General features: G+C 42.3%; 1 protein-coding gene across 1 annotated transcript; it reads right to left on the reverse strand.

Annotated features, from left to right (window-relative positions):
- Positions 1-61: 61 nt before the first annotated feature.
- On the reverse strand, positions 62-23357 carry LOC128690938 (lutropin-choriogonadotropic hormone receptor-like). The gene is made up of 16 exons (XM_053779732.2): positions 23305-23357; positions 22788-22856; positions 22295-22429; positions 21740-21811; positions 20751-20822; positions 20525-20593; positions 20082-20225; positions 13779-13919; positions 13170-13235; positions 12660-12803; positions 11683-11754; positions 10626-10796; positions 5480-5610; positions 4283-4540; positions 3709-3903; positions 62-3086 (listed from the first exon to the last, which is right to left on the reverse strand). The coding sequence occupies exons 1-16, from the start codon at positions 23355-23357 to the stop codon at positions 1222-1224; spliced, it is 3657 nt and encodes a 1218-aa protein (XP_053635707.2). The 3' UTR covers positions 62-1221.
- Between the last annotated feature and the right edge of the window lie 2038 nt (positions 23358-25395).

The following is a 25395-nucleotide window of genomic DNA, read 5'->3' on the forward strand; positions in this document are numbered from 1 at the left end:
CTCTTCCTCTGGAACACGAGTGTGCTCACGTTCTTATTGAAAGGGTTGAAGATACAACTAGCAAATGTAAATAATTTATTAGTTTTCTCTTTTTTTAAAATGCTCGTTAAATGCTCAAAAAACTGTCATACACTGAGTATATAAATAACTACCGCATACATTGCTTACACTATAGTTCTTTGGCTTGATTGAGGGCATTGCCGTGCTTGCTCCAGCAGACGCTACTCATTTTGTGACTGGAACGACCTACAGATGTGGCAACTCGTGGCTCTCCATGACTCTAGAATCTAGGCGCTGGAAGGACCCGGAGAACTGGCAACTTGTGGCACTCCAGGGTTCTAGAACCCCCAGGTGCTGGAAGGATCTGTGAAGCTGGCAGCTTGTGACACTCTATGACTCTAGAATGCTAGGTACTGGAAGTACAAGCAGAGCTGGCATATTGTGGCACCCCAGCACTCTACATTCCCAGGCATTAAGAGGAAGATATCGTGCATTCTTGCTCAGGAACACAGGAGCTCTGGCAAGGCAAATGATAGATGTGTGTGTGATTTAAAAAAAAAGACTTACACTGAATATTTCAAGAGTACAAAGTTAGAGGTCCCTGAAACTGTTATTATGATTTTTAGGGACATGAAACTGTTATGGTTCTTAGGGCCCTGAAACTATTTTGAATGTTAGAGACATGAACTTGTTATATATATTGGGGCCTGAAACTACTTTGGAGCCTGGGGCCCTGAAACTGTCATGGATGTTGCCTGTTGCAAACAGCCTTGTTCAATTTACAAAGAGTGCCCGTACTTTAATGGAAAAAAAAGATGGCGAGATTGTAAATGTTACTGTTATGAGTGTTCCAGGAAATAAAAAACAGCATCAGCTGGAAATGATAGAATTGAGAAGTGGTGTTCCAAGTTGCCAGAGACTTTAGTAATAGCAGTCATAACTGGAAGAATGGCAAGTGTTCCCGGCAGACACAGTCATTATTGTAAAAGTAACTATGGGGAGTATTCAAAGCAACCAGTCATGATTTGAAATGTGAAAAGTATTCAAAGCTGCCGATGCCATGACTGGAAGAGTGTTCTCTGGGAATATTCCAGGTGACTGGAATCATGGCACTGAGAGTGACTGTGGGGAATGGAGGTAGTATTCCAGGCAGCCATTAGGGCCCTGGATCCCAAAGTTTCACTGGAGGGAAAGGCTCAAATTTGTCCACTGTGGAGGGCACTAGATTAGCGGTCGTGACTCTGGTAAAGTGACGTCTAGTGGAAAATGAGTTTCCAGTACTTTGCTAGGCTGAGTTTCCTTTGAAGTTTCTGTTTCAGCATCAGTGGAACCTTCCGCCATGAAAGCTGTTGTCTCAGTCACTGCAAGGGCAATAACTTCGTCTGGAGGTGTAGGGCTTTGACCTTTCTGCCCATGGGAGGGAGAAGATTTAAGGGAAGCTTGAGCTTGTTCTTCGGGAGGATCTGTAAAGACGTTGTCATCCATGGGACTGTCTAGACTATATGGACTTAGAAAAAGTGTTGGCTGGGCCTGAAGTCCACCAATGGGACTGTTACCAGCCATCGTATTGTCATCTTCATGGCTCTGTTCATAAACACATGACAAGTGATCTGGCCGCAGATGAAGGGGACATGGAGGGCTTTCCAGACCACTACTCTCTTTACCTGGAGTATAGGCTTCCCTTTCTACAGCTCCCTGGCGCTGCAAACGAGGTTTAGGGCGGCCATTTGGCGGTGGCTTGGTCGTTGGCATCTCTTTGACAAGCTGACCCTGGCTATGTTGACGAGCTAGTCCAAATCCACGTCCTTCTCCTCTCCTTAGGGATCCAATTCGAGAAGGTACTACAGCATCATTGTTTTTTATCCTGCCACTACTGTTTGATGTGTCTGATGATACTGAAGAGCGAGATATGCGCCAGGTGGCTGTTGCTGCAGAAGTGGCTGAGGTGGCAGATGTAGCCGAGGAGTCTGGTCGAGATGATAAGCTGCTCTCTTGTGAAGGCTTGTTGGAGGCTGACCACGAGTTGTGGCGGCGACGATCCATCATCCTGAGCGTGGTGGCACCACGCCCTTTTCGCCAAGTGTCTGACCAAGAACCACTGTACGTGTCACTGGAGAGAGAAGTGTGTCGAGGCCCTCGGTGTTTGGTGGGGTCTGTTTGGTAGCTCGTGTCACTTGAAGACATTATTTCTTCTGCTCCCTTGGTACATAACAAGTATTTAAGTGAAGTGAAAGTCCACCTTGGGCGCTTCTTCTTTTTCTCTTGTTTACCTTTGCAGCTGCAAGACTGCTTGTCTCCTTGCGAGGTGTGATCTACGGCACTGTTTGTGTTGGCAGGAGTCTGCCGGTTGCTGAAGTTGGACGAGTGGCGACAGCGGCCAATGCCTCGAGTTACCCGTGACTCCTCGATCGTTTTGCACAACATGACACAATCTTTCTTAAATTGTTTTGTGAGGAGGGCATAAAGGAAAGGATTGCAACAAGAGTTCAGAGGCAAGATGAACACAGTGAACACCTTGGCTTCCTCAAGAGAGATCAGATGTATGTTGAAGGCAGCAGTCAGAGAGAAAAAAGCAATTGGCGCCCAGCAGATAAAATCTGTGAAGACGAGAAGTGCCATACGCTTGGCGATGCGTGAATCATTACTATTCCAGGCTTGTGAGCCACGAATTGCACAGTAGATCTTGAAATAGCATCCCATAAGGATGAGGAATGCCACGCCATTGATGAACATAAGGAAGACAACATAACCAAGACCAGCGCCATCAGTTTCAAAGGGAAGACAGACAGCAAACTTGCGGTAGTCAGAAACTCCAGCTAATGGCAGCACTGCCATGGTGATAGCAAAGATCCAACCCACCACCATGATGTAGGCTGCCTGCCGGAGAGACAGCCGCTTCTGGAGGTGCATAGCATGTGTAATAGCGTAGTTCCTCTCCATGGTGATGACAGCCAGAGTGTAGACAGAGAGCTCCGAGCTCAACACCCCCAGGAACCCAGCCACCTGGCATGCCGGCGACATCTGCCATGGAATGGCATACATGCGGAACTCCCCGAGGGTGGAGGCGTCAGCCACAGCCAGGAACCCTGCAAGACAAGGACACGATGAGTAGGTGATAAACAGCTGATGGCTGCTGCCGTGTATATAACCTGTAATTTGCAGGAGTCTCACACGAGTTCAAACTAAGAAAGATAAAGTATGACTTACATGAAAATATTCCTTAGAAGGATCGTTCACAAGGTTCATCTAGTCTAGTATGATAGGCCATAGGTTCATCAACTCTAGTATGACCATCCACAAAACTCGTCTATCCTTACATGACAAGTCACCGGGCTCATCTACCCTAGCATGACCACCCATTAACCACATCTGCCGTAGTATGGCGGATGAGGGTCATTTACCAAAGTATGATCAGAGACAGTTTACAGGTAACTATTAACCATGGTTGCTCTAGCACCAAACCTACCAGCTTGAACCAACCGCATAAATTAGCTACCTGGCTAGGCCCAATAATTTATAAAGTTTGTTTTTCACTTATGAATCTGACCGGGCCTCCCCTAAGCAATGAACCCGGTTGAGGTCTATCCAGACTTAGGCAGTCAACCCACGCCCAGTCTGTCCTAGCCCTAGCAGTTAGCCTGGATCTGGTCCATTTTGCCTTCAAAAGTGAACTCGGATTCGGTCCGTCCAGGCCTCACTATCACCTACCCAAATAAACGCCCATGAAGAAGTCTGCCATGGCGAGATTGGTGACGAGGAAGCGAGGAACATCCATCTTGGCATAGGCAGCCACCAGCACCACCACCACCACTCCATTCCCCATCAGCGCCAGCAGGAAGACGATCCACACACCGCAGCGCAGTGTCCACCAGTCAAACAAGTCACGGCACGGCATGAACGGCCCTAGAGGGGTGGAGGAAGAACTCATTCACGATTCACATAACGTCACCAGAGGGTTACAGTTAGTACAGTAATGGGAGAAATCTGTGTCAACGAAGTATACTCAGGGTACATTACATGCTATAACAGTGAGGTTGTGCTGTTATCACTATTAATTTCATGAGTGAGAGAGAGAGAGAGAGAGAGAGAGAGAGAGAGAGAGAGAGAGAGAGAGAGAGAGAGAGAGAGAGAGAGGGAGAGAGAGAGAGAGAGAGAGAGAGAGAGAGAGAGAGAGAGAGAGAGAGAGAGAGAGAGAGAGAGAGAGAGAGAGAGAGAGAGAGAGATAGAGAGAGAGAACATCCAACATAGATTAATTTTCTCTCTCTCTTTCTTAAGTAGTGACCTGGTAGAGGGATGCACTGAGGTCGCATTCGGAGTGAGGAAGGCGTCACTTGCAGCAACTGCTGGGAGCGAGGTTGACCTGACCACCTCAGGGTCGAGGATGAGCCGCTTCTGACGACCTTGCCGGCGGTGCTGGTGGAGGTGGAAACCGTAGTGTCGGTGGTGGTGGAAGCGATGGTGGTGGCGATGGTGGTGGTGTTGGCTAGAGAGAAGGCACTTGCCAGGTTATCCCACACCGACCCAAACTTAGCCAAGATTTCTACAAACGGAAAGAAGTCTGTTACGGGTGTTAGAGGGACAAATAGAAAAAAGGTGGATAGGGAAAATTTCTTTAGGATAACGAGACCAGAACCTGTCTACAGGATAAAGGGACACAGGCATGCCTACCCAAGGTAAAAAAAAGTGAAAAAACGTCTCAACGTAAGTGAAAAAGTTGTGGTTGGGTTAGAGTGCCATCAAGAATGATCGGTGAAAGTAACGAGCTACTTACACCCAAAAATGAATCACAGGTAAAAGAAATCTGTAAATTTTGGCCTTGGTCAGCAGATTAAGTCATCTACTGAAGAGGGTCTCAGACTGGAGCTGAAATGTACCAATCTCTTATTACTGGCATTTCACATTTTTATCCTTATTTTTTTCATGGATATGTGCTTTCCGAACAAGGGGACATGGGTACGTGTCTTCAGGGTATGGGGACATACCTTCAGGGCTAGTGACACATAGGTATGAGCCGTGGACTGACAGTGCAGGTCACTGCCAACTCATTGTCACATTCACAAGTTTCCAAATAAACATCAACAACTCCTAAAATAACTAGTTAATTTTAAAGTTGGTTAAAGAGTTCATATGTATTTACTAATATAGTCACAAAAATACGTTGAATTATTTACTGTATATATATATATATATATATATATATATATATATATATATATATATATATATATATATATATATATATATATATATATATATATATATATATATGTTGTATAGTTTTCATGAAAAAAATGTGTATTTATGGATATATTGATGTATGCATACTGGGGAATATGAACACATTCATCACTATTCATTCAACACCAGAAGATCCTGGGACTAGCAACATCCCTGACCTAACTTTGAGAGTGCAGGCACTCTGTGCTTCCCACTCCAAGAGCTCTCATGCACACACACACACAAGTTAATAGAGACTTACCCTCTGGATTCCAGTGACTGGAGGTGTTCCATAGCGCTGGATGGATGTCCTGGAATTGAGACACGTTGAAGACGACTACCTCGCTGATGGTGGTGGTCTCCTCGCCCTCCTCCCACCCGTCCATCTCCAAGCTGCCAGGAGATCAATTTGGTTGGCTGGTTGGTTAATGGGGGAGGGATTTATAGCCTATCAACAACACGAAGGCCATTAAGGCTGCATGTCATCTTTTCACCACCAGTCAAGAACATTTTTAAACCCTAAATTAGGGATTATGGTAAACTATTGGAGTATATACACTGATAGACATACACATCTTGGTATATATATAAGAAATGTGAGTTGGAGTAGGCGAAAAGTACAGAGGTTGGCCAAAAATAAATGAAAATCATTTGGATGGGACAGCTGAGATCAAATTAAAAGTAAACAAACTTGGAAGACAACTAGACATTTATTTTTATTTATAAGAAGCAGTGTGACTTACGGTACCCATGAACCACTGAAGGCTCAAACCTCCGTCCGCTAACACCCAGAGAAAAACAATACCATGTAAATTATCTGAAAATAAGTTGGACGGGAGGGAGGGTCGAACTTTGTAAATGGCAGAAAATTGAGTTTATGAAGTGTAAATTTGATTCAGTGGACAAGAAACCGAGAGTAGGATGGTTTGATTACACTCAGGAAAACAATACCAACTTAGATTAAGCTTAAAGGCCAAGAAAATTATATGAAAAAAAAATTAGCTGAGTACCTAGCAATGTTAAGTAAGAATAAAACAGCTCAGGAGTATTTTTGAAAAGAAATAATGAGATTGTAATGTTGGGTAGGAGAGAGAAACATCATGTCTGACCACTCAACACACTTCATATATATATATATATATAAATATATATATATATATATATATATATATATATATATATATATATATATATATATATATATATATATATATATATATACACTGTATATATATATATATTTTTTTTCAACAAGTCAGTCGTCTCCCACCGAGGTAGGGTGACCCAAAAAGAAAGAAAATCCCCAAAAAGAAAGTACTTTCATCATCATTCAACACTTTCACCTCACTCACACATTATCACTGTTTTTGCAGAGGTGCTCAGAACACAACAGTTTAGATGCATATACGTATAAAGATACACAATATATCCCTCCAAACTGCCAATATCCCAAACCCCTCCTTTAAAGTGCAGGCATTGTACTTCCCATTTCCAGGACTCAAGTCCGGCTATATAAAAATAACCAGTTTCCCTGAATCCCTTCACTAAATATTACCCTGCTCACACTCCAACAGCTCGTCAGGTTCCAAATACCATTCGTCTCCATTCACTCCTATTGAACACGCTCATGCACGCCTGCTGGAAGTCCAAGCCCCTCGCCCATAAAACCTCCCTTACCCCCTTCCTTCCAACCTTTTCGAGGACGACCCCTACCCCGCCTTCCTTCTCCTACAGATTTAAATGCTCTCCATGTCATTCTACTTTGATCCATTCTCTCTAAATGACCAAACCACCTCAACAACCCCTCTTCAGCCCTCTGACTAATACTTTTATTAACTCCACACCTTCTCCTAATTTCCACACTCCTAATTTTCTGCATAATATTTACACCACACATTGCCCTTAGACAGGACATCTCCACTGCCTCCAACTGCCTCCTCGCTGCTGGATTCACAACCCAAGCTTCACACCCATATGAGTGTTGGTACTACTATACTTTCATACATTCCCTTCTTTGCCTCCATAGATAACGTTTTTTGACTCCACATATACCTCAACGCACCACTCACATTTTTTCCCTCATCAGTTAAATGATTAACCTCATCCTTCATAAATCCATCCGCTGACACGTCAACTCCCAAGTATCTGAAAACATTCACTTCTTCCATACTCCTCCTCCCCAAGTTGATATCCAATTTTTCTTTATCTAAATCATTTGATACCCTCATCACCTTACTCTTTTCAATGCTCACTTTACACACACTCCCAAACTCATCCGCTAACCTTCGCAATTTTTCTTTAGAATCTCCCATAAGCACAGTATCATCAAAAAGTAACTGTGTCAATTCCCATTTTGTATTTGATTCCCCATAATTTAATCCTACCCCTCTCCCGAACACCCTAGCATTTACTTCCTATACAACCCCATCTATAAATATATTAAACAACCATGGTGACATTACACATTCCTGTCTAAGACCTACTTTTACCGGGAAGTAGTCTCCCTCTCTTCTACACGCCCTAACCTGAGCCTCACTATCCTCATAAAAACTCTTTACAACATTTAGTAACTTACCATCTATTCCATATACTTGCAACATCTGCCACATTGTTCCCCTATCCACTTTATCAATATGCCTTTTCTAAATCCATAAATGCAATAAAAACTTCCCTACCTTTATCTAAATACTGTTCACATATATGCTTCAATGTAAACACTTGATCTACACATCCCCTACCCACTCTGAAACCTTCTTGCTCATCCGCAATCCTACATTCTGTCTTACCTCTAATTCTTTCAATTATAACCCTACCGTATACTTTTCCTGGTATACTCAGTAAACTTATTCCTCTATAATTTTTACAATCTCTTTTGTCCCCCTTCCCTTTATATAAAGGAACTATACATGCTCTCCGCCAATCCCTAGGTACCTTCCCCTCTTTCATACATTTATTAAACAAAAGTACCAACCACTCCAACACTATATCCTCCCCTGCTTTTAACATTTCTGTCATGATCCCATCAGTTCCAGCTGCTTTGCCCCCTTTCATTCTACGTAATGCCTCACGTACCTTCCCCACACTTACATTCCGCTCTTCAACACTCCTAAAAGATGGTATACCTCCCTGGCCAGTGCATGAAATTACTGCCTCCCTTTCTTCCTCAACATTTAAAAGTTCCTCAAAATATTCTCGCCATCTACCTAATACCTCCCTCTCTCCATCTACTAACTCCCCTACTCTGTTTTTAACTGACAAATCCATACTTTCCCTAGGCTTTCTTAACTTGTTTAACTCACTCCAAATTTTTTTCTTATTTTCATTAAAATTTCTTGACAGTGCCTCTCCCACTCTATCATCTGCTCTCCTTTTACACTCTCTCACCACTCTCTTTACCTTTCTTTTACTTTCCATATACTCTGCTCTTCTTATAACACTTCTGCTTTGTAAAAACCTCTCTTAAGCTAACTTTTTCTCTTTTATCACACCCTTTGCTTCATCATTCCACCAATCACTCCTCTTTCCTCCTGGCCCCACCCTCCTATAACCACAAACTTCTGCCCCACATTCTAATACTGCATTTTTAAAACTCATCCAACCCTCTTCAACCCCCCCTCCCCCCACTACTCATCTTTGCACCAGCCCACCTTTCTGCCAATAGCCGCTTATATCTCGCCCGAACTTCCTCCTCCCTTAGTTTATACACTTTCACCTCCCTCTTACTTGTTGTTGCCACCTTCCTCTTTTCCCATCTACCTCTTACTCTAACTGTAGCTACAACTAAATAATGATCCGATATATCAGTTGCCCCTCTATAAACATGTACATCCTGGAGCCTACCCATCAACCTTTTATCCACCAATACATAATCTAACAAACTACTTTCATTACGTGCTACATCATACCTTGTATATTTATTTATCCTCTTTTTCATAAAATATGTATTACTTATTACCAAATCTCTTTCTACACATAGCTCAATTAAAGGTTCCCATTTACATTTATCCCTAGCACCCCAGATTTACCTACTACTCCCTCCACAATATTTTTACCCACTTTAGCAATGAAATCCCCAACCACAAGTACTCTCACACTTTGTTCAAAACTCCCCACACATTCACTCAACATTTCCCAAAATCTCTCTCTCTCCTCTACACTTCTCTCTTCTCCAGGTGCATATATACTTACTATAACCCACTTTTCACATCCAACCTTTATTTTACTCCACATAATCCTTGAATTAATACATTTATAGTCCCTCTTTTCCTCCATATCTTATCCTTCAACATTATTGCTACTCCTTCTTTAGCTCTAACTCTATTTGAAACCCCTGACCTAATCCCATTTATTCCTCTCCACTGAAACTCTCCCACCCCCTTCAGCTTTTTACTTAAAGCCAGGACATCCAGCTTCTTCTCATTCATAACATCCACAATCATCTCTTTCTTATCATCTGCACAACATCCACGCACATTCAGACTTCCCACTTTGACAATTTTCTTCTTCTTATTCTTTTTAGTAATCTTTACAGGAAAAGGGGTTACTAGCCCATTGTTCCCGGCATTTTAGTTGACTTTTTCAACACGCATGGCTTACGGAGGAAAGATTCTTATTCCACTTCCCCATGGATATAAAAGGAAAAGTAATAAGACCAAGAACTATTAAGATAAAATCAAAGAAAACTCAGATAAGTGTGTATAAATAAACGTGTACACGTATGTGTAGTGTGACCTAAGTGTAAGTAGAAGTAGCAAGACTTACCTGTAATCTTGCATATTTACGAGACGCAAAAGATACCAGCAATCCTACCATAATGTAAAAACAAGTACAGGCTTTAGTTTTACACTCGCTTGGCAGGACGGTAGTACCTCACTGGATGGTTGCTGTCTACCAACCTACTACCCATAAATTTTGGTGGTGGCTACCATAACCTGGCATATATATATATATATATATATATATATATATATATATATATATATATATATATATATATATATATATATATATATATATATATATATATATATATATATATATATATATATATATATATATATTACTTGAATTCATGATGACAACAATGAATAATGAAGACAAATATTAAGTAATATATATCACCTTGCATTATTTTGAATTATAATGTAAAGGAATACATTATAAGCTAGTGTAGTTTATCATCATCTAGAGTACTATATTATACACTACTGCATCATAAACATCTACATTTTCACTACATCATATATGAAATGTATAATACTATAACTGCATCATAGACTATACTGTATTACGAAGTCTTTCATTGAACTACATTAGGACACTGGAGCCGCACCTTCCCACCTGGAGAGAAAGAGTGCCCTAAGGAGGGAGGGATTCATCTAGTGAGGTTACGGTGAGGGGTAACTCACCTGAGGAAGGGGCAGCAGTGGTATGCGTAAGAGAGGGTCAGGGTGCGCACGTGAGGGAAGTGTTCAGGTCCTGGGAAGACTCTGAGGTAAGGGTTGTTGTGGACCTTGATGGAGAGCACGTGTTTCAGACCCCGCCCTGGCAACTGAGGGAACACGTTGTCACCCAGGTTGCTGTCGGAGAGACGAGGAAGGGGGCACGTGGTTAGTCACGGTCTGGGGTAGAGAGGGGGCACGTAGTTAGTCACAGTCTGGGGCAAAGAGACAGAACATTGTTAACAGCTAATTTATTAAACAAAATGTGGAACAACAGCAGTGTGCTTCTACCTTACTCTACAGTGCATGATGTTACATAGTGGAAACATCAGCAGTATGCTGCTGCTCTACATGATAGTGTGGTGACTGAAGTCACCTATGTTTCCCTGTCATATTCTATCACACAAGAGGAGTTCTGCACAGCAAGTAATGAAATATGTCAAGACTCCTGTGTTAAGGAAGGCAAATGGAAACAAAGAATGGGAACAAAGAAGAAAGGTAAATGAGTCAGGGAGGTTACACTAGCAGCTCCGGTCAGAGATGTTTGGGGTTCAATTCCCAGGTGAAAACAGTGAAAAATATGGTTGTCTCGCATGAACACATAAGGGAGATGGGAAAAGACCTTAGATGGATTTGGAGACTGATATAACAGTGAGAAAGCAGACAAATATGTGTCATTACTGTAGTGTATTAACCTGGGATATAGTACTGCTACAGAACTGAATATTTAGATATTGCAATACCTTAGAAAGGTGTGTATTATGGTTACCTAGCAAAAATGTGAAAAATTATTTTGAGCCATCATATGCTGTATCTCAACATGCCTGTCCAATTACCTGTCTGAAATCTAATTGGTAACCCTAATTAACCGGGGTTACCCAAGGCTGTCCCAGTACCCTTTCTACCTTCACAGTTATAGACTTAATCACTACATTGTGTACAGCAGATAAACTGAGGAGTACAGAGCCAGGGAACCAATGTGTAAGAAGTTTCAATTTCCACGAGGAAGTGAGTGAGTACTTACATGTCCTCGAGGCTAACTAGAGGAAGGAAGGCGTCTTCTTCGATATGAACGATCTGGTTCTGCTGCAGCGCCCTGGGGGAAGATGAAGAGTGATGGGAAGACTGCAAAGAGTGAAGCGTAATGGGAGAGACAGAGAGAGGAAGGGAGATGAAGGAGGGTGATGAAGGCTGGGGAATACAGGCTGGTTTATGGTTGTGTTATGTTAGGCTGGTTTATGGGTGGATTAGGTTAGGTAGATCTGATTAGCCTGAGTTAGGGAACTGGACAAGTTCTTCAAATCAGTTCCTGATCAGCCGGGCTGTGGCCCATGCATTGGACTGTATGCGGCCAGCAGTAACATCCTGATTGACCAAGCTTTGATCCACCAGAAATTCTGGCCTGGGACCTGGCCGCAGGGGGGTTGACCCCCGGCAACGTCCTTTAGATAGGTTAATTAATTTTTAAGGGCTATAGAGGAAAGTAAGAAGAAACTTAGTAAATTATTAGCCAGGCTCTTCAGCAAATCACTACAACACTGTACCAGTTAAGTGGAAAATGGCAAATGTGATACCTAGATAAATACATGAGTGAGAGTGGTTGGATGTGAGTGGGATTTGCACTTGAGTTAATAGGGTTATCAAAGTTTATTCCTTGGGTAACATTAATATTGGGATGAGAGAATATTTTTTAAGTGGGTTTGGCTTTGACACTGACTTGCGAAGTATGAACCAGTAGGCCTCCAGTGTTTCTCCTTTCTTATGTTTTCATTAAAGATTAAGGATCAAAGATTTTTTATTTCAGCAATGTTTGTACAGAGATGGTGATATTTAGGTGTGCAAGCAGAAAGCCTATTAGAATACAGGGAATTTCATGCTCTTGTTTACTAAGAGACATGTTGCATGGGCCAGAAGGCCTCCTACAGTGCTCCTCCCTTCTTGTATTAAGTACGGAACCTGGAAGTAACTTAGCTTGCAACACAACACTAACACGACACGTACAGGACCTGCAGGTGGGAGAGGCCGAGGAAGGCATCAGCTGGGACGTGAGTAATCTTGTTGTGTTGAAGGAGTAAATCCTGCAGGAAGGGCGCTCCTTGCAGCCTCCCATGACCCAAGCTGCTGATGGCATTGTCACTCAAGTCACTACCGAAAAAGAACTCAGGTCAGAAGAGGTCAAGGTAAAACAGGGCAAATCCAGGATGCCTATTAGAACCAAAAAATAATACAGGATGGAAGAGGGTCATGAAGGTCAAACAAGGCACTAATGTAATACCGAGGCTGAGGTCATAGTCACAGGTCAAGTGACATAACCACTCTTTATTTCCTCATTATTACGAAAGGAGGGTTATCAGTCAGGCTAGACACAACATAACATCAGATACACCAAAAAATTACCACCTATCTGACAGCTCTTAAAAGTTGCTGAATTATTATTATTAATATTATTATTATTATTATTATTATTATTATTATTATTATTATTATTATTATCATTATTATTATACTCACAGTAGTTTGAGGTGGTGGCAGCCTTCCAGCAGAGGGATGTCAGTGATAGAGTTGAGGTGAAGATTCCTGTAAAGACAGGTCAAGTGAGGTCAAGGCTAGTTAGCACAATCTCAGGGGTCAAAGCTAATTAGCACTGCTTGTAATTACATGTCAATGGTTACACTATGACAATTAAGGTTCAAATAGAGATAGTAAACTGCATATTATTATTATTATTATTATTATTATTATTGTTATTATTATTATTATTATTATTATTATTATTATTATTATTATTATTATTATTGTTATTATTATTATTATTATTATTATTATTATTATTATTATTATTATTATTATTATTATTATTGTTATTATTATTATTATTATTATTATTATTATTATTATTATTATTATTATTATTATTACTACTATTATTATTATTATTATTATTTTTATTATTATTATTATTATATTTTCACAGGGAAGCTCTATACTCGTAAGGGTTATACAGCTTCTGAGGAAGTGAGGGGAAATCAAGTCAGTCTCGAGAAAGGGGAGAGTGGGAGAATTAGCTCCAATTCACTGGATCCAGAGCTCCTCACGATGGATAAGGGATGTAGTACTCACAGACTCCTGAGCCTGGGGGTGAGGGAGCAGAGGTGGTCCGGGACCGAGGTTAGAGAGGCTCGGTCTATCCTCAGCATCTCTAGTCTGTGGGTGCCGTTCAGGGATGGGAACTCTCTCATCTCCCGTGTCTCCTTCAGGATGCTGCAATAGAAGAACATGATCTGAATCCTCTCTGCCCTATCTAGAGGCCTCTAGACAGGTCAGTCGTTGGAACGACTGATCTGTCTAGAGGCATGACTGTCTTGTCTAGAAGCATGACTGACCTGGCTAAAGGGATGTTTGAGCCCTGACTGACCTACCTAACGAGATGACTGATTTTTATTGACACTGACCTGGCTAGAGGAATGATTGACTGTTTGACCAACTGAATAAGAGTTAATTAATCTTGAAAAAAAAATCTGCACCTAGAACTCTAGACTATGTCAATCTTAGCCAGGGACCTCACTGAGAACTTGCCCTAATACGAACGATTTCACATGTATATCAACGCTGACATGGCACAATCACATGACCTTACTTGGTCGCTTAATTGGGTTTAAAGTCTATCGACTACTCAGAGGGCCATTAAAGCTGCATGGATTAAAGCATCCTTGAAGCTTTAATCCCTAAAAGTGGAATTAAAGTAGTGTCAGTGTATATACACTGAGAGAGACACCTCAGTGTATATTGTCTAGTGATGACCGCTTTACCTGTGAGAACAAATGTAAAGCATATTACGTATATATATATATATATATATATATATATATATATATATATATATGTATATATATATATATATATATATATATATATATATATATATATATATATATATATATATATATTTATAGGTAGTAGGTTGGTAGACAGCAACCACCCAGGGAAGTACTACCGTCCTGCCAGATGACTGTGAAACAGAAACCTGTAACTGTTTTGCATGATGGTAGGATTGCTGGTTTCTTTTTCTGTCTCATAAACACGCTAGATAACAGGGATATCTTGCTACTCCAACTTACACTTTGGTCACACTTCACAGACACGCACATGCATATATATATATATACATACATCTAGGTTTTTCTCCTTTTTCTACATAGCTCTTGTTCTTCTTTATTTCTTCTATTGTCCATGGGGAAGTGGAAAAGAATCTTTCCTCCGTAAGCCATGCGTGTCGTATGAGGCGACTAAAATGCCGGGAGCAATGGGCTAGTAACCCCTTCTCCTGTAGACATTTACTAAAAAAGAGAAGAAGAAAAACTTAATAAAACTGGGATGCTTGAATGTGCGTGGAAGTAGTGCAGATGACAAGAAACAGATGATTGCTGATGTTATGAATGAAAAGAAGTTGGATGTCCTGGCCCTAAGCGAAACAAAGCTGAAGGGGGTAGGGGAGTTTCGCTGGGGGGAAATAAATGGGATTAAATCTGGAGTATCTGAGAGAGTTAGAGCAAAGGAAGGGGTAGCAGTAATGTTGAATGATCAGTTATGGAAGGAGAAAAGAGAATATGAATGTGTAAATGCAAGAATTATGTGGATTAAAGTAAAGGTTGGATGCGAGAAGTGGGTCATAATAAGCGTGTATGCACCTGGAGAAGAGAGGAATGCAGAGGAGAGAGAGAGATTTTGGGAGATGTTAAGTGAATGTATAGGAGCCTTTGAACCAAGTGAGATAGTAATTGTGGTAGGGGACCTGAATGCTAAAGTAGGAGAAACTTTTAGAGAGGGTGTGGTAGGTAAGTTTGGGGTGCCAGGTGTAAATGATAATGGGAGCCCTTTGATTGAACTTTGTATAGAAAGGAGTTTAGTTACAGGTAATACATATTTTAAGAAAAAGAGGATAAATAAGTATACAAGATATGATGTAGGGCGAAATGACAGTAGTTTGTTATATTATGTATTGGTAGATAAAAGACTGTTGAGTAGACTTCAGGATGTACATGTTTATAGAGGGGCCACAGATATATCAGATCATTTTCTAGTTGTAGCTACACTGAGAGTAAAAGGTAGATGGGATACAAGGAGAATAGAAGCATCAGGGAAGAGAGAGGTGAAGGTTTATAAACTAAAAGAGGAGGCAGTTAGGGAAAGATATAAACAGCTATTGGAGGATAGATGGGCTAATGAGAGCATAGGCAATGGGGTCGAAGAGGTATGGGGTAGGTTTAAAAATGTAGTGTTAGAGTGTTCAGCAGAAGTTTGTGGTTACAGGAAAGTGGGTGCAGGAGGGAAGAGGAGCGATTGGTGGAATGATAATGTAAAGAGAGTAGTAAGGGAGAAAAAGTTAGCATATGAGAAGTTTTTACAAAGTAGAAGTGATGCAAGGAGGGAAGAGTATACGGAGAAAAAGAGAGAGGTTAAGAGAGTGGTGAAGCAATGTAAAAAGAGAGCAAATGAGAGAGTGGGTGAGATGTTATCAACAAATTTTGTTGAAAATAAGAAAAAGTTTTGGAGTGAAATTAACAAGTTAAGGAAGCCTAGAGAACAAATGGATTTGTCAGTTAAAAATAGGAGAGGAGAGTTATTAAATGGAGAGTTAGAGGTATTGGGAAGATGGAGGCAATATTTTGAGGAATTGTTAAATGTTGATGAAGATAGGGAAGCTGTGATTTCGTGTATAGGGCAAGGAGGAATAACATCTTGTAGGAGTGAGGAAGAGCCAGTTGTGAGTGTGGGGGAAGTTCGTGAGGCAGTAGGTAAAATGAAAGGGGGTAAGGCAGCCGGGATTGATGGGATAAAGATAGAAATGTTAAAAGCAGGTGGGGATATAGTTTTGGAGTGGTTGGTGCAATTATTTAATAAATGTATGGAAGAGGGTAAGGTACCTAGGGATTGGCAGAGAGCATGCATAGTTCCTTTGTATAAAGGCAAAGGGGACAAAAGAGAGTGCAAAAATTATAGGGGGATAAGTCTGTTGAGTATACCTGGTAAAGTGTATGGTAGAGTTATTATTGAAAGAATTAAAAGTAAGACTGAGAATAGGATAGCAGATGAACAAGGAGGCTTTAGGAAAGGTAGGGGGTGTGTGGACCAGGTGTTTACAGTGAAACATATAAGTGAACAGTATTTAGATAAGGCTAAAGAGGTCTTTGTGGCATTTATGGATTTGGAAAAGGCGTATGACAGGGTGGATAGGGGGGCAATGTGGCAGATGTTGCAGGTGTATGGTGTAGAAGGTAGGTTACTGAAAGCAGTGAAGAGTTTTTACGAGGATAGTGAGGCTCAAGTTAGAGTACATAGGAAAGAGGGAAATTATTTCCCAGTATAAGTAGGCCTTAGACAGGGATGTGTGATGTCACCGTGGTTGTTTAATATATTTATAGATGGGGTTGTAAGAGAAGTAAATGCGAGGGTCTTGACAAGAGGCGTGGAGTTAAAAGATAAGGAATCACACATAAAGTGGGAGTTGTCACAGTTGCTCTTTGCTGATGACACTGTGCTCTTAGGAGATTCTGAAGAGAAGTTGCAGAGATTGGTGGATGAATTTGGTAGGGTGTGCAAAAGAAGAAAATTAAAAGTGAATACAGGAAAGAGTAAGGTTATGAGGATAACAAAAATATTAGGTGATGAAAGATTGGATATCAGATTGGAGGGAGAGAGTATGGAGGAGGTGAATGTATTCAGATATTTGGGAGAGGACGTGTCAGCGGATGGGTCTATGAAGGATGAGGTGAATCATAGAATTGATGAGGGGAAAAGGGTGAGTGCTGCACTTAGGAGTCTGTGGAGACAAAGAACTTTGTCCTTGGAGGCAAAGAGGGGAATGTATGAGAGTATAGTTTTACCAACACTCTTATATGGGTGTGAAGCATGGGTGATGAATGTTGCAGCGAGGACAAGGCTGGAGGCAGTGGAGATGTCATGTCTGAGGGCAATGTGTGGTGTGAATATAATGCAGAGAATTCGTAGTTTGGAAGTTGGGAGGAGGTGCGGGATTACCAAAACTGTTGTCCAGAGGGCTGAGGAAGGGTTGTTGAGGTGGTTCGGACATGTAGAGAGAATGGAGCGAAACAGAATGACTTCAAGAGTGTATCAGTCTGCAGTGGAAGGAAGGCGGGGTAGGGGTCGGCCTAGGAAAGGTTGGAGGGAGGGGGTAAAGGAGGTTTTGTGTGCGAGGGGCTTGGACTTCCAGCAGGCGTGCGTGAGAGTGTTTGATAGGAGTGAATGGAGACGAATGGTTTTTAATACTTGACGTGCTGTTGGAGTGTGAGCAAAGTAACATTTATGAAGGGGTTCAGGGAAACCGGCAGGCCGGACTTGAGTCCTGGAGATGGGAAGTACAGTGCCTGCACTCTGAAGGAGGGGTGTTAATGTTGCAGTTTAAAAACTGTAGTGTAAAGCACCCTTCTGGCAAGACAGTGATGGAGTGAATGATGGTGAAAGTTTTTCTTTTTCGGGCCACCCTGCCTTGGTGGGAATCGGCCAGTGTGATAATATAAAAAATAATATATATATATATATATATATATATATATATATATATATATATATATATATATATATATATATATATATATATATATATATATATATATACACACATTATATGTGTGTATGGAAAGAGAGAGAGAGCGCTAGCATACAAACTTTCAATTATATAACTTGATAAATTACATCGTTGGGACGGATGTAATCTACAGGTGAACCAGGTGACCCTCATGACCCAGGTGACCCTCATGACCCAGGTGACCCTCATGACCCTGGTGACCCTTATGACCCTGGTTACCCTCATGACCCAGGTGACCCTCATGACCCAGGTGACCCTCATAACCCAGGTGACCCTCATGACCCAGGTGATCCTTATGACCCAGGTGACTCTCATGACCCAGGCGACCCTCATGACCCAGGTGACCCTCATGACCCAGGTGACCCTCATGACCCAGGTGACCCTTATGACCCAGGTGACTCTCATGACCCAGATGACCCTCATGACCCAGGTGACCCTCATGACCCTGGTTACCCTCATGACCCAGGTGACCCTTATGACCCAGGTGACCCTCATGACCCTGGTTACCCTCATGACCCAGGTGACCCTCATGACCCACGTGATCCTCATGACCCTGGAGACCCTCATGACCCAGGTGACCCTCATGACCCAGGTGACTCTCATGACCCAGGTGACCCTCATGACCCAGGTGACCCTCATGACCCTGGTTACCCTCATGACCCAGGTGACCCTCATGACCCAGGTGACCCTCATGACCCTGGTTACCCTCATGACCCAGGTGACCCTCATGACCCACGTGATCCTCATGACCCTGGTGACCCTCATGACCCAGGTGACCCTCATGACCCAGGTGACCCTCATGACCCAGGTGACCCTCATGACCCAGGTGACCCTCATGACCCAGGTGACCCTCATGACCCAGGTGACCCTCATGACCCAGGTGACCCAGGTGACCCTCATGACCCAGGTTACCCTCATGACCCAGGTGACCCTCATGACCCAGGTGACCCTCATGACCCAGGTGACCCTCATGACCCAGGTGACCCTCATGACCCAGGTGACCCAGGTGACCCTCATGACCCAGGTTACCCTCATGACCCAGGTGACCCTCATGACCCAGGTGACTCTCATGACCCAGGTGACCCTCATGACCCAGGTGACCCTCATGACCCTGGTTACCCTCATGACCCAGGTGGCCCTCATGACCCAGGTGACCCTCATGACTCAGGTGACTCTCATGACCCAGGTGACCCTCATGACCCAGGTGACCCTCATGACCCAGGTGACCCTCATGACCCAGGTGACCCTCATGACCCAGGTGACCCTCATGACCCAGGTGACCCTCATGACCCAGGTGACCCTCATGACCCAGGTGACCCTCATGACCCAGGTGACCCTCATGACCAAGTGACCCTCATAAACCAGGTGGCCCTCATGGCCCATATTATTTCCAACAATTCCAGACGACCCAAGTATATAATCATGGAGAAGTCATCTTACACGACACGAAACGACACACGACAGGAAACAAACTGATTAATTATACATATATGATCTTATTGTGATAATTCCTCCATCCACACTTATCAACATTTATATAATTAAAGACTAATGATGATGTCATGACTTTCAATTAATTATTATTATTACTATAATTTTAATATTACTGTATTTTTAATATTACTGTATTTTTAATATTACTGTATTTTTAATATTACTGTATTACTTTATTACTGCGATATTCAATGTTAAGTATTTGAAAACAACTCAAAAAGACCCAAGATAACTGAAGATGACCCTAAGGTAACGCTAGATAACTGAAGATGACCCAAGACAGGTGAAGTTGACCTCAGGTGACCCTCTACAAAGTGACGTACAGCTTGGTGAGAGAAGGCAGGTGGGCGAAGGCGTTTCTATGGACCGTCAGGAGTGGGTTCCCCTGAAGGATCACCTGCTTGAGGCGTGTCAGGTTTCTGAAGGCTCCTTCCCCTATGTAGGTAAGCTGGTTGTTACCCAAGAACCTAAAAAAAGAGAGAAAGAGAGAGAGAGGTCAGGTTAGTGTAACTATTAGGGAGTGTATCTGGAAGGTATTTCGGGGATCAACGCCCCAGCGGCCCTGGAATTCACTTGTAAACATAAGAACACAAGACCTCATCAAAACCACCCTTTCCACCTACCTAAGTGGTGCCACAATAAGTGTGGCATTAGTGCCAAATTGCATCCCAATAAGCCTGACCTCAATAGCAGGCCAATTAGAGTAAATTACAGCCGATATGATAAGAACTTGCATTGTTCCTCCATTATGGTGTCACATACTCACAGGCGGGTGAGCTGGAGACACCGAAGAACAGCCTCTGGCACTTTCAGCAGACGATTATCCGCAAGATCCCTGAAATGAGAGAGGTGAAACACTGGTGAAAGACAGATGAGACACATGTAACAGGAACACTGCGGGATAATAGCGACAAACATACGTAGAGACGCAAGTTCCCAACAATATTGGTTCAATGTCTGGCAGGAGTGAGAGATATCTGAGAGATACTTACAAGACTTGCAGCTGAGAAAGTGTCTCTAGGGCCGCACTCTCTATCTCGGTTATCTTGTTCTGGTGGAGATACCTGGTGAGAGATAACAGTTATTGGTTAGAGGAGTGAGAGACGAGGAGAGAAACTCAAGTATTTCCACTTCTAGGCAGAATCGTGAAGTTAGAAAAATTTATGATGACGATGATGATGATTATGATAATGATGATGATGATGATTATCTACAAAGAGGAGGAGAAGAAGAAGAAGACGAAAAGAAGGAAAAAAAGAAAAAGGAAAAAAGGAAAAAAAGGTCACAAAATAATAGTAGATGAAGAAGCACACATGTAAAAAACAGAAGAGAGAGACAGAGACAGAGAGAGACAGACAGAGAGACAGAGACAGAGACAGAGAGACAGTGACAGAGACAGTGACAGAGAGAGAGAGAGAAAGAAAGAGAGAGAGAGAGAGAGAGAGAGAGAGAGAGAGAGAGAGAGAGAGAGAGAGAGAGAGAGAGAGAGAGAGAGAGAGAGAGAGAAAGAACAAATTCACCGACAATGAAATCTGATTCAAGAACTCAACTCCAGATAAGAATAAACTGGTTGAATACACGTATCATTACAGTAATGGTAAACAACACTGACAAGATGATGACTCAGCCACATGTGCAACACCTGGGTGTCTTTATTTAAAGATTCTTCCCCAACCAGTAGCTTTATCAGTCCCATATAGAGATGATATGCGAAGACAGTAGACGATGAGGTGGTCAGTCCCCCCAGCTTGGGGGGTGACTAAGGGACTGATGACTAACCTGGACTAACTAAGGGACTAATTGCCTCATCGTCTACTGTCTTCATATATCATCTCTGTACTGGACTGATAAAGCCACTGGTTGGCGAAGAATCTTCAAATAAAGACATCCAGGTGTTGCACATGTGGCAAATTCCCCATGCGTACACGATCAGCTGGTACCAGACCACGTGGGCGCCGACCACGTGGATTTGTTTACTCACAAAGATGTCAGACTGCGCAAGCCGCTCAGGTCGCCGACGCGCAGCACGGACACCTTATTTCTGGCCAGGTTCCTGCGGGAGACACGGACAGGGCATGATATAGACCACCTAAACCAGGGAATATACAGTAACACAAGAGAGTTAATGGCTACGTAAACTGGGTAATTATCGGGATGGGGGAATCATCAAAACATATCTTTGTATTGATTAGCGTAACGTCTTCACGTGATGATACCCAGGTGTTACACATGTCTTTATAAGAATGGAGATCATTCACAAGCGAGGTTCTACTGGAGTTAGTGATCGACTTTGTTTTTAATTGGCATAAATAAGACATCAAGAGAGGGCCCCCCCCCTAGAAGGGGGTTGGATAGCAGCTCCAGGTTTTTCGCACTATCAGTTCGAAAGGCATAGAACTGTTACCCAACCTCGGGCTCTAAGACTACATATGATAGGGCTCACGAAACAAGGAGAGGGTGAGCCCAGTAGCAGCCAGTTTTAGGGGCAGGGCCAGGAGGTGAGACTCAGCAATCACAAATAGGTGAGTACACTTACAAAAACTGCAGCTGTACCAGCTGAGAGAGGCTGGGAGGCACACTGCTGAAGAAATTGTCCTCCAGTGAGAGTTCAAGCAAGTCCTCCGGCAGCGACCCCGTCAGCAGCCCGGAGAGGTGGTTGTTATCCAGGTACCTGAACAACAACGCCGTTACTACATAGCAAATGTATTATTGTTATATTCACGGGGAAATAACTGAACCCGCAGTGGTAAACAAGTTTATTCAGGTACAGGTATACATAAATACAGTTACATAAATTATCACACATAACAGCATGTGTGTAGATTATCTCTAGGATAACCACCTAAAAAATTAAGACAAAGTGACTTAGTTCCATTGGTGACTTAGTTCCACTGGAGGGAAATGGGAAGAAATCAAATTTAATTTCAGGAAGGGAAGAATAGGACAAAACGCCTCCCCATAAGAGGGTAACTAGTATATAAGGGTCTTAAAGATAACATATCCAGACAGGGAAGAACTGAGATACGTACAGGCTATGGAGAGGTAAACGGTAGAATGCTTTGGGAGACACGCTGCTTATCCTGTTGCCCGACACCTTCCTGAAACACAGTATAAGTTCAGTATACCTCAGTATATCTCGTTATAGATCAGTGAAGCAGAGTGTAGCTCAGGGGTATTGTGACTCAGGCGATATTAATAGCGGACCAGAACTCAAAGTCCACTGGAAAGCTTCTACCGGAAAGCCTATACTAGAAAGCCTCTACTGGAAAGCCTCTACTTCTCACATGTGTTGTAGTTATTAAATCGTTCACATCTAATAAATTCAACAATACTTAACAGATTGCACTGGTCCCGATTTCTAGGCCTTGGGAAGAAAGTCTCGGGAAGTAGTCACGGCAGTGAACATTGGCTAAGAGCCCTGGAAAGTGCCTTAGGCCTTGCTTTCCGGCGCTCGATAGTATGTACAGACACTGAATATTGTCATAGCTTCGGGGAAGTACTAAAATATCTTGGGCAGTATTCACGGAGACCTCGATGAGTACTTACAGGTAGTCGAGTGCTGGGTAGTCCTTGAAGGCGAGGTCAGGAAGACTCGTCATCTCTCCCTCACATTACCTACTGTTTCTCTCCCTCACATTACCTACTGTTTCTCTCGCTCACATTATCTACTGTTTCTCTCGCTCACATTATCTACTGTTTCTCTCCCTCACATTATCTACTGTTTCTCTCTCTACTGTTTCTCTCCCTTACATTACCTACTGTTTCTCTCCCTCACATTATCTACTGTTTCTCTCCCTCACATTACCTACTGTTTCTCTCCCTCACATTATCTACTGTTTCTCTCCCTCACATTATCTACTGTTTCTCTCCCTCACATTACCTACTGTTTCTCTCCCTCTACTGTTTCTCTCCCTCACATTATCTACTGTTCACATTATCTACTGCTCACATTATCTACTGTTTCTCTCCCTCACATTATCTACTGTTTCTCTCCCTCTACTGTTTCGCTCACATTATCTACTGTTTCTCTCCCTCACATTATCTACTGTTTCTCTCCCTCACATTATCTACTGTTTCTCTCCCTCACATTATCTACTGTTTCTCTCGCTCACATTATCTACTGTTTCTCTCCCTCACATTATCTACTGTTTCTCTCCCTCACATTATCTACTGTTTCTCTCCCTCACATTATCTACTGTTTCTCTCCCTCACATTACCTACTGTTCCCTCACTCTACTGTTTCTCTCCCTCACATTATCTACTGTTTCTCTCCCTCACATTATCTACTGTTTCTCTCCCTCACTCTACTGTTTCTCTCCCTCACATTATCTACTGTTTCTCTCCCTCACATTATCTACTGTTTCTCTACTGTATCTCTCACATTATCTACTGTTTCTCTCGCTCACATTATCTACTGTTTCTCTCCCTCACATTATCTACTGTTTCTCTCCCTCACATTATCTACTGTTTCTCTCCCTCACATTATCTACTGTTTCTCTCCCTCACATTATCTACTGTTTCTCTCGCTCACATTATCTACTGTTTCTCTCCCTCACATTACCTACTGTTTCTCTCCCTCACATTATCTACTGTTTCTCTCCCTCACATTATCTACTGTTTCTCTCCCTCACATTACCTACTGTTTCTCTCGCTCACATTACCTACTGTTTCTCTCCCTCACATTACCTACTGTTTCTCTCCCTCACATTACCTACTGTTTCTCTCGCTCACATTATCTACTGTTTCTCTTATTCTACTGTTTCTCTCCCTCACATTATCTACTGTTTCTCTCCCTCACATTATCTACTGTTTCTCTCCCTCACATTATCTACTGTTTCTCTCCCTCACATTATCTACTGTTTCTCTCCCTTACATTATCTACTGTTTCTCTCCCTCACATTATCTACTGTTTCTCTCCCTCACATTATCTACTGTTTCTCTCGCTCACATTATCTACTGTTTCTCTCCCTCACATTATCTACTGTTTCTCTCCCTCACATTATCTACTGTTTCTCTCCCTCACATTATCTACTGTTTCTCTCCCTCACATTATCTACTGTTTCTCTCCCTCACATTATCTACTGTTTCTCTCCCTCACATTATCTACTGTTTCTCTCCCTCACATTATCTACTGTTTCTCTCCCTCACATTATCTACTGTTTCTCTCCCTCACATTATCTACTGTTTCTCTCCCTCACATTATCTACTGTTTCTCTCCCTCACATTATCTACTGTTTCTCTCCCTCACATTATCTACTGTTTCTCTCCCTCACATTATCTACTGTTTCTCTCCCTCACATTATCTACTGTTTCTCTCGCTCACATTATCTACTGTTTCTCTCCCTCACATTATCTACTGTTTCTCTCCCTCACATTATCTACTGTTTCTCTCCCTCACATTACCTACTGTTTCTCTCCCTATCTACTGTTTCTCTCCCTCACATTATCTACTGTTTCTCTCCCTCACATTATCTACTGTTTCTCTCCCTCACATTATCTACTGTTTCTCTCCCTCACATTATCTACTGTTTCTCTCCCTCACATTATCTACTGTTTCTCTCCCTCACATTATCTACTGTTTCTCTCCCTCACATTATCTACTGTTTCTCTCCCTCACATTATCTACTGTTTCTCTCG

This window comes from Cherax quadricarinatus, chromosome 1, assembly GCF_038502225.1.
Source record: "Cherax quadricarinatus isolate ZL_2023a chromosome 1, ASM3850222v1, whole genome shotgun sequence".
NCBI classification, from domain to species: Eukaryota; Metazoa; Arthropoda; class Malacostraca; order Decapoda; family Parastacidae; genus Cherax; species Cherax quadricarinatus.

What these genes read in the sequence shown, in the direction of transcription:
- LOC128690938 (XM_053779732.2), bottom strand. Translation starts at nt 23,357, where the DNA reads ATGACGAGTCTTCCTGACCTCGCCTTCAAGGACTACCCAGCACTCGAC. An exon ending in TGCCACCACCTCAAACTACT is followed by an intron (nt 12,804 to 13,169) that starts GTGAGTATAATA and finishes CTTTTTCGGTAG; the next exon opens with TGACTTGAGTGACAATGCCA. An exon ending in CTTCATGGGCGTTTATTTGG is followed by an intron (nt 3,087 to 3,708) that starts GTAGGTGATAGT and finishes CTTGTCTTGCAG; the next exon opens with GGTTCCTGGCTGTGGCTGAC.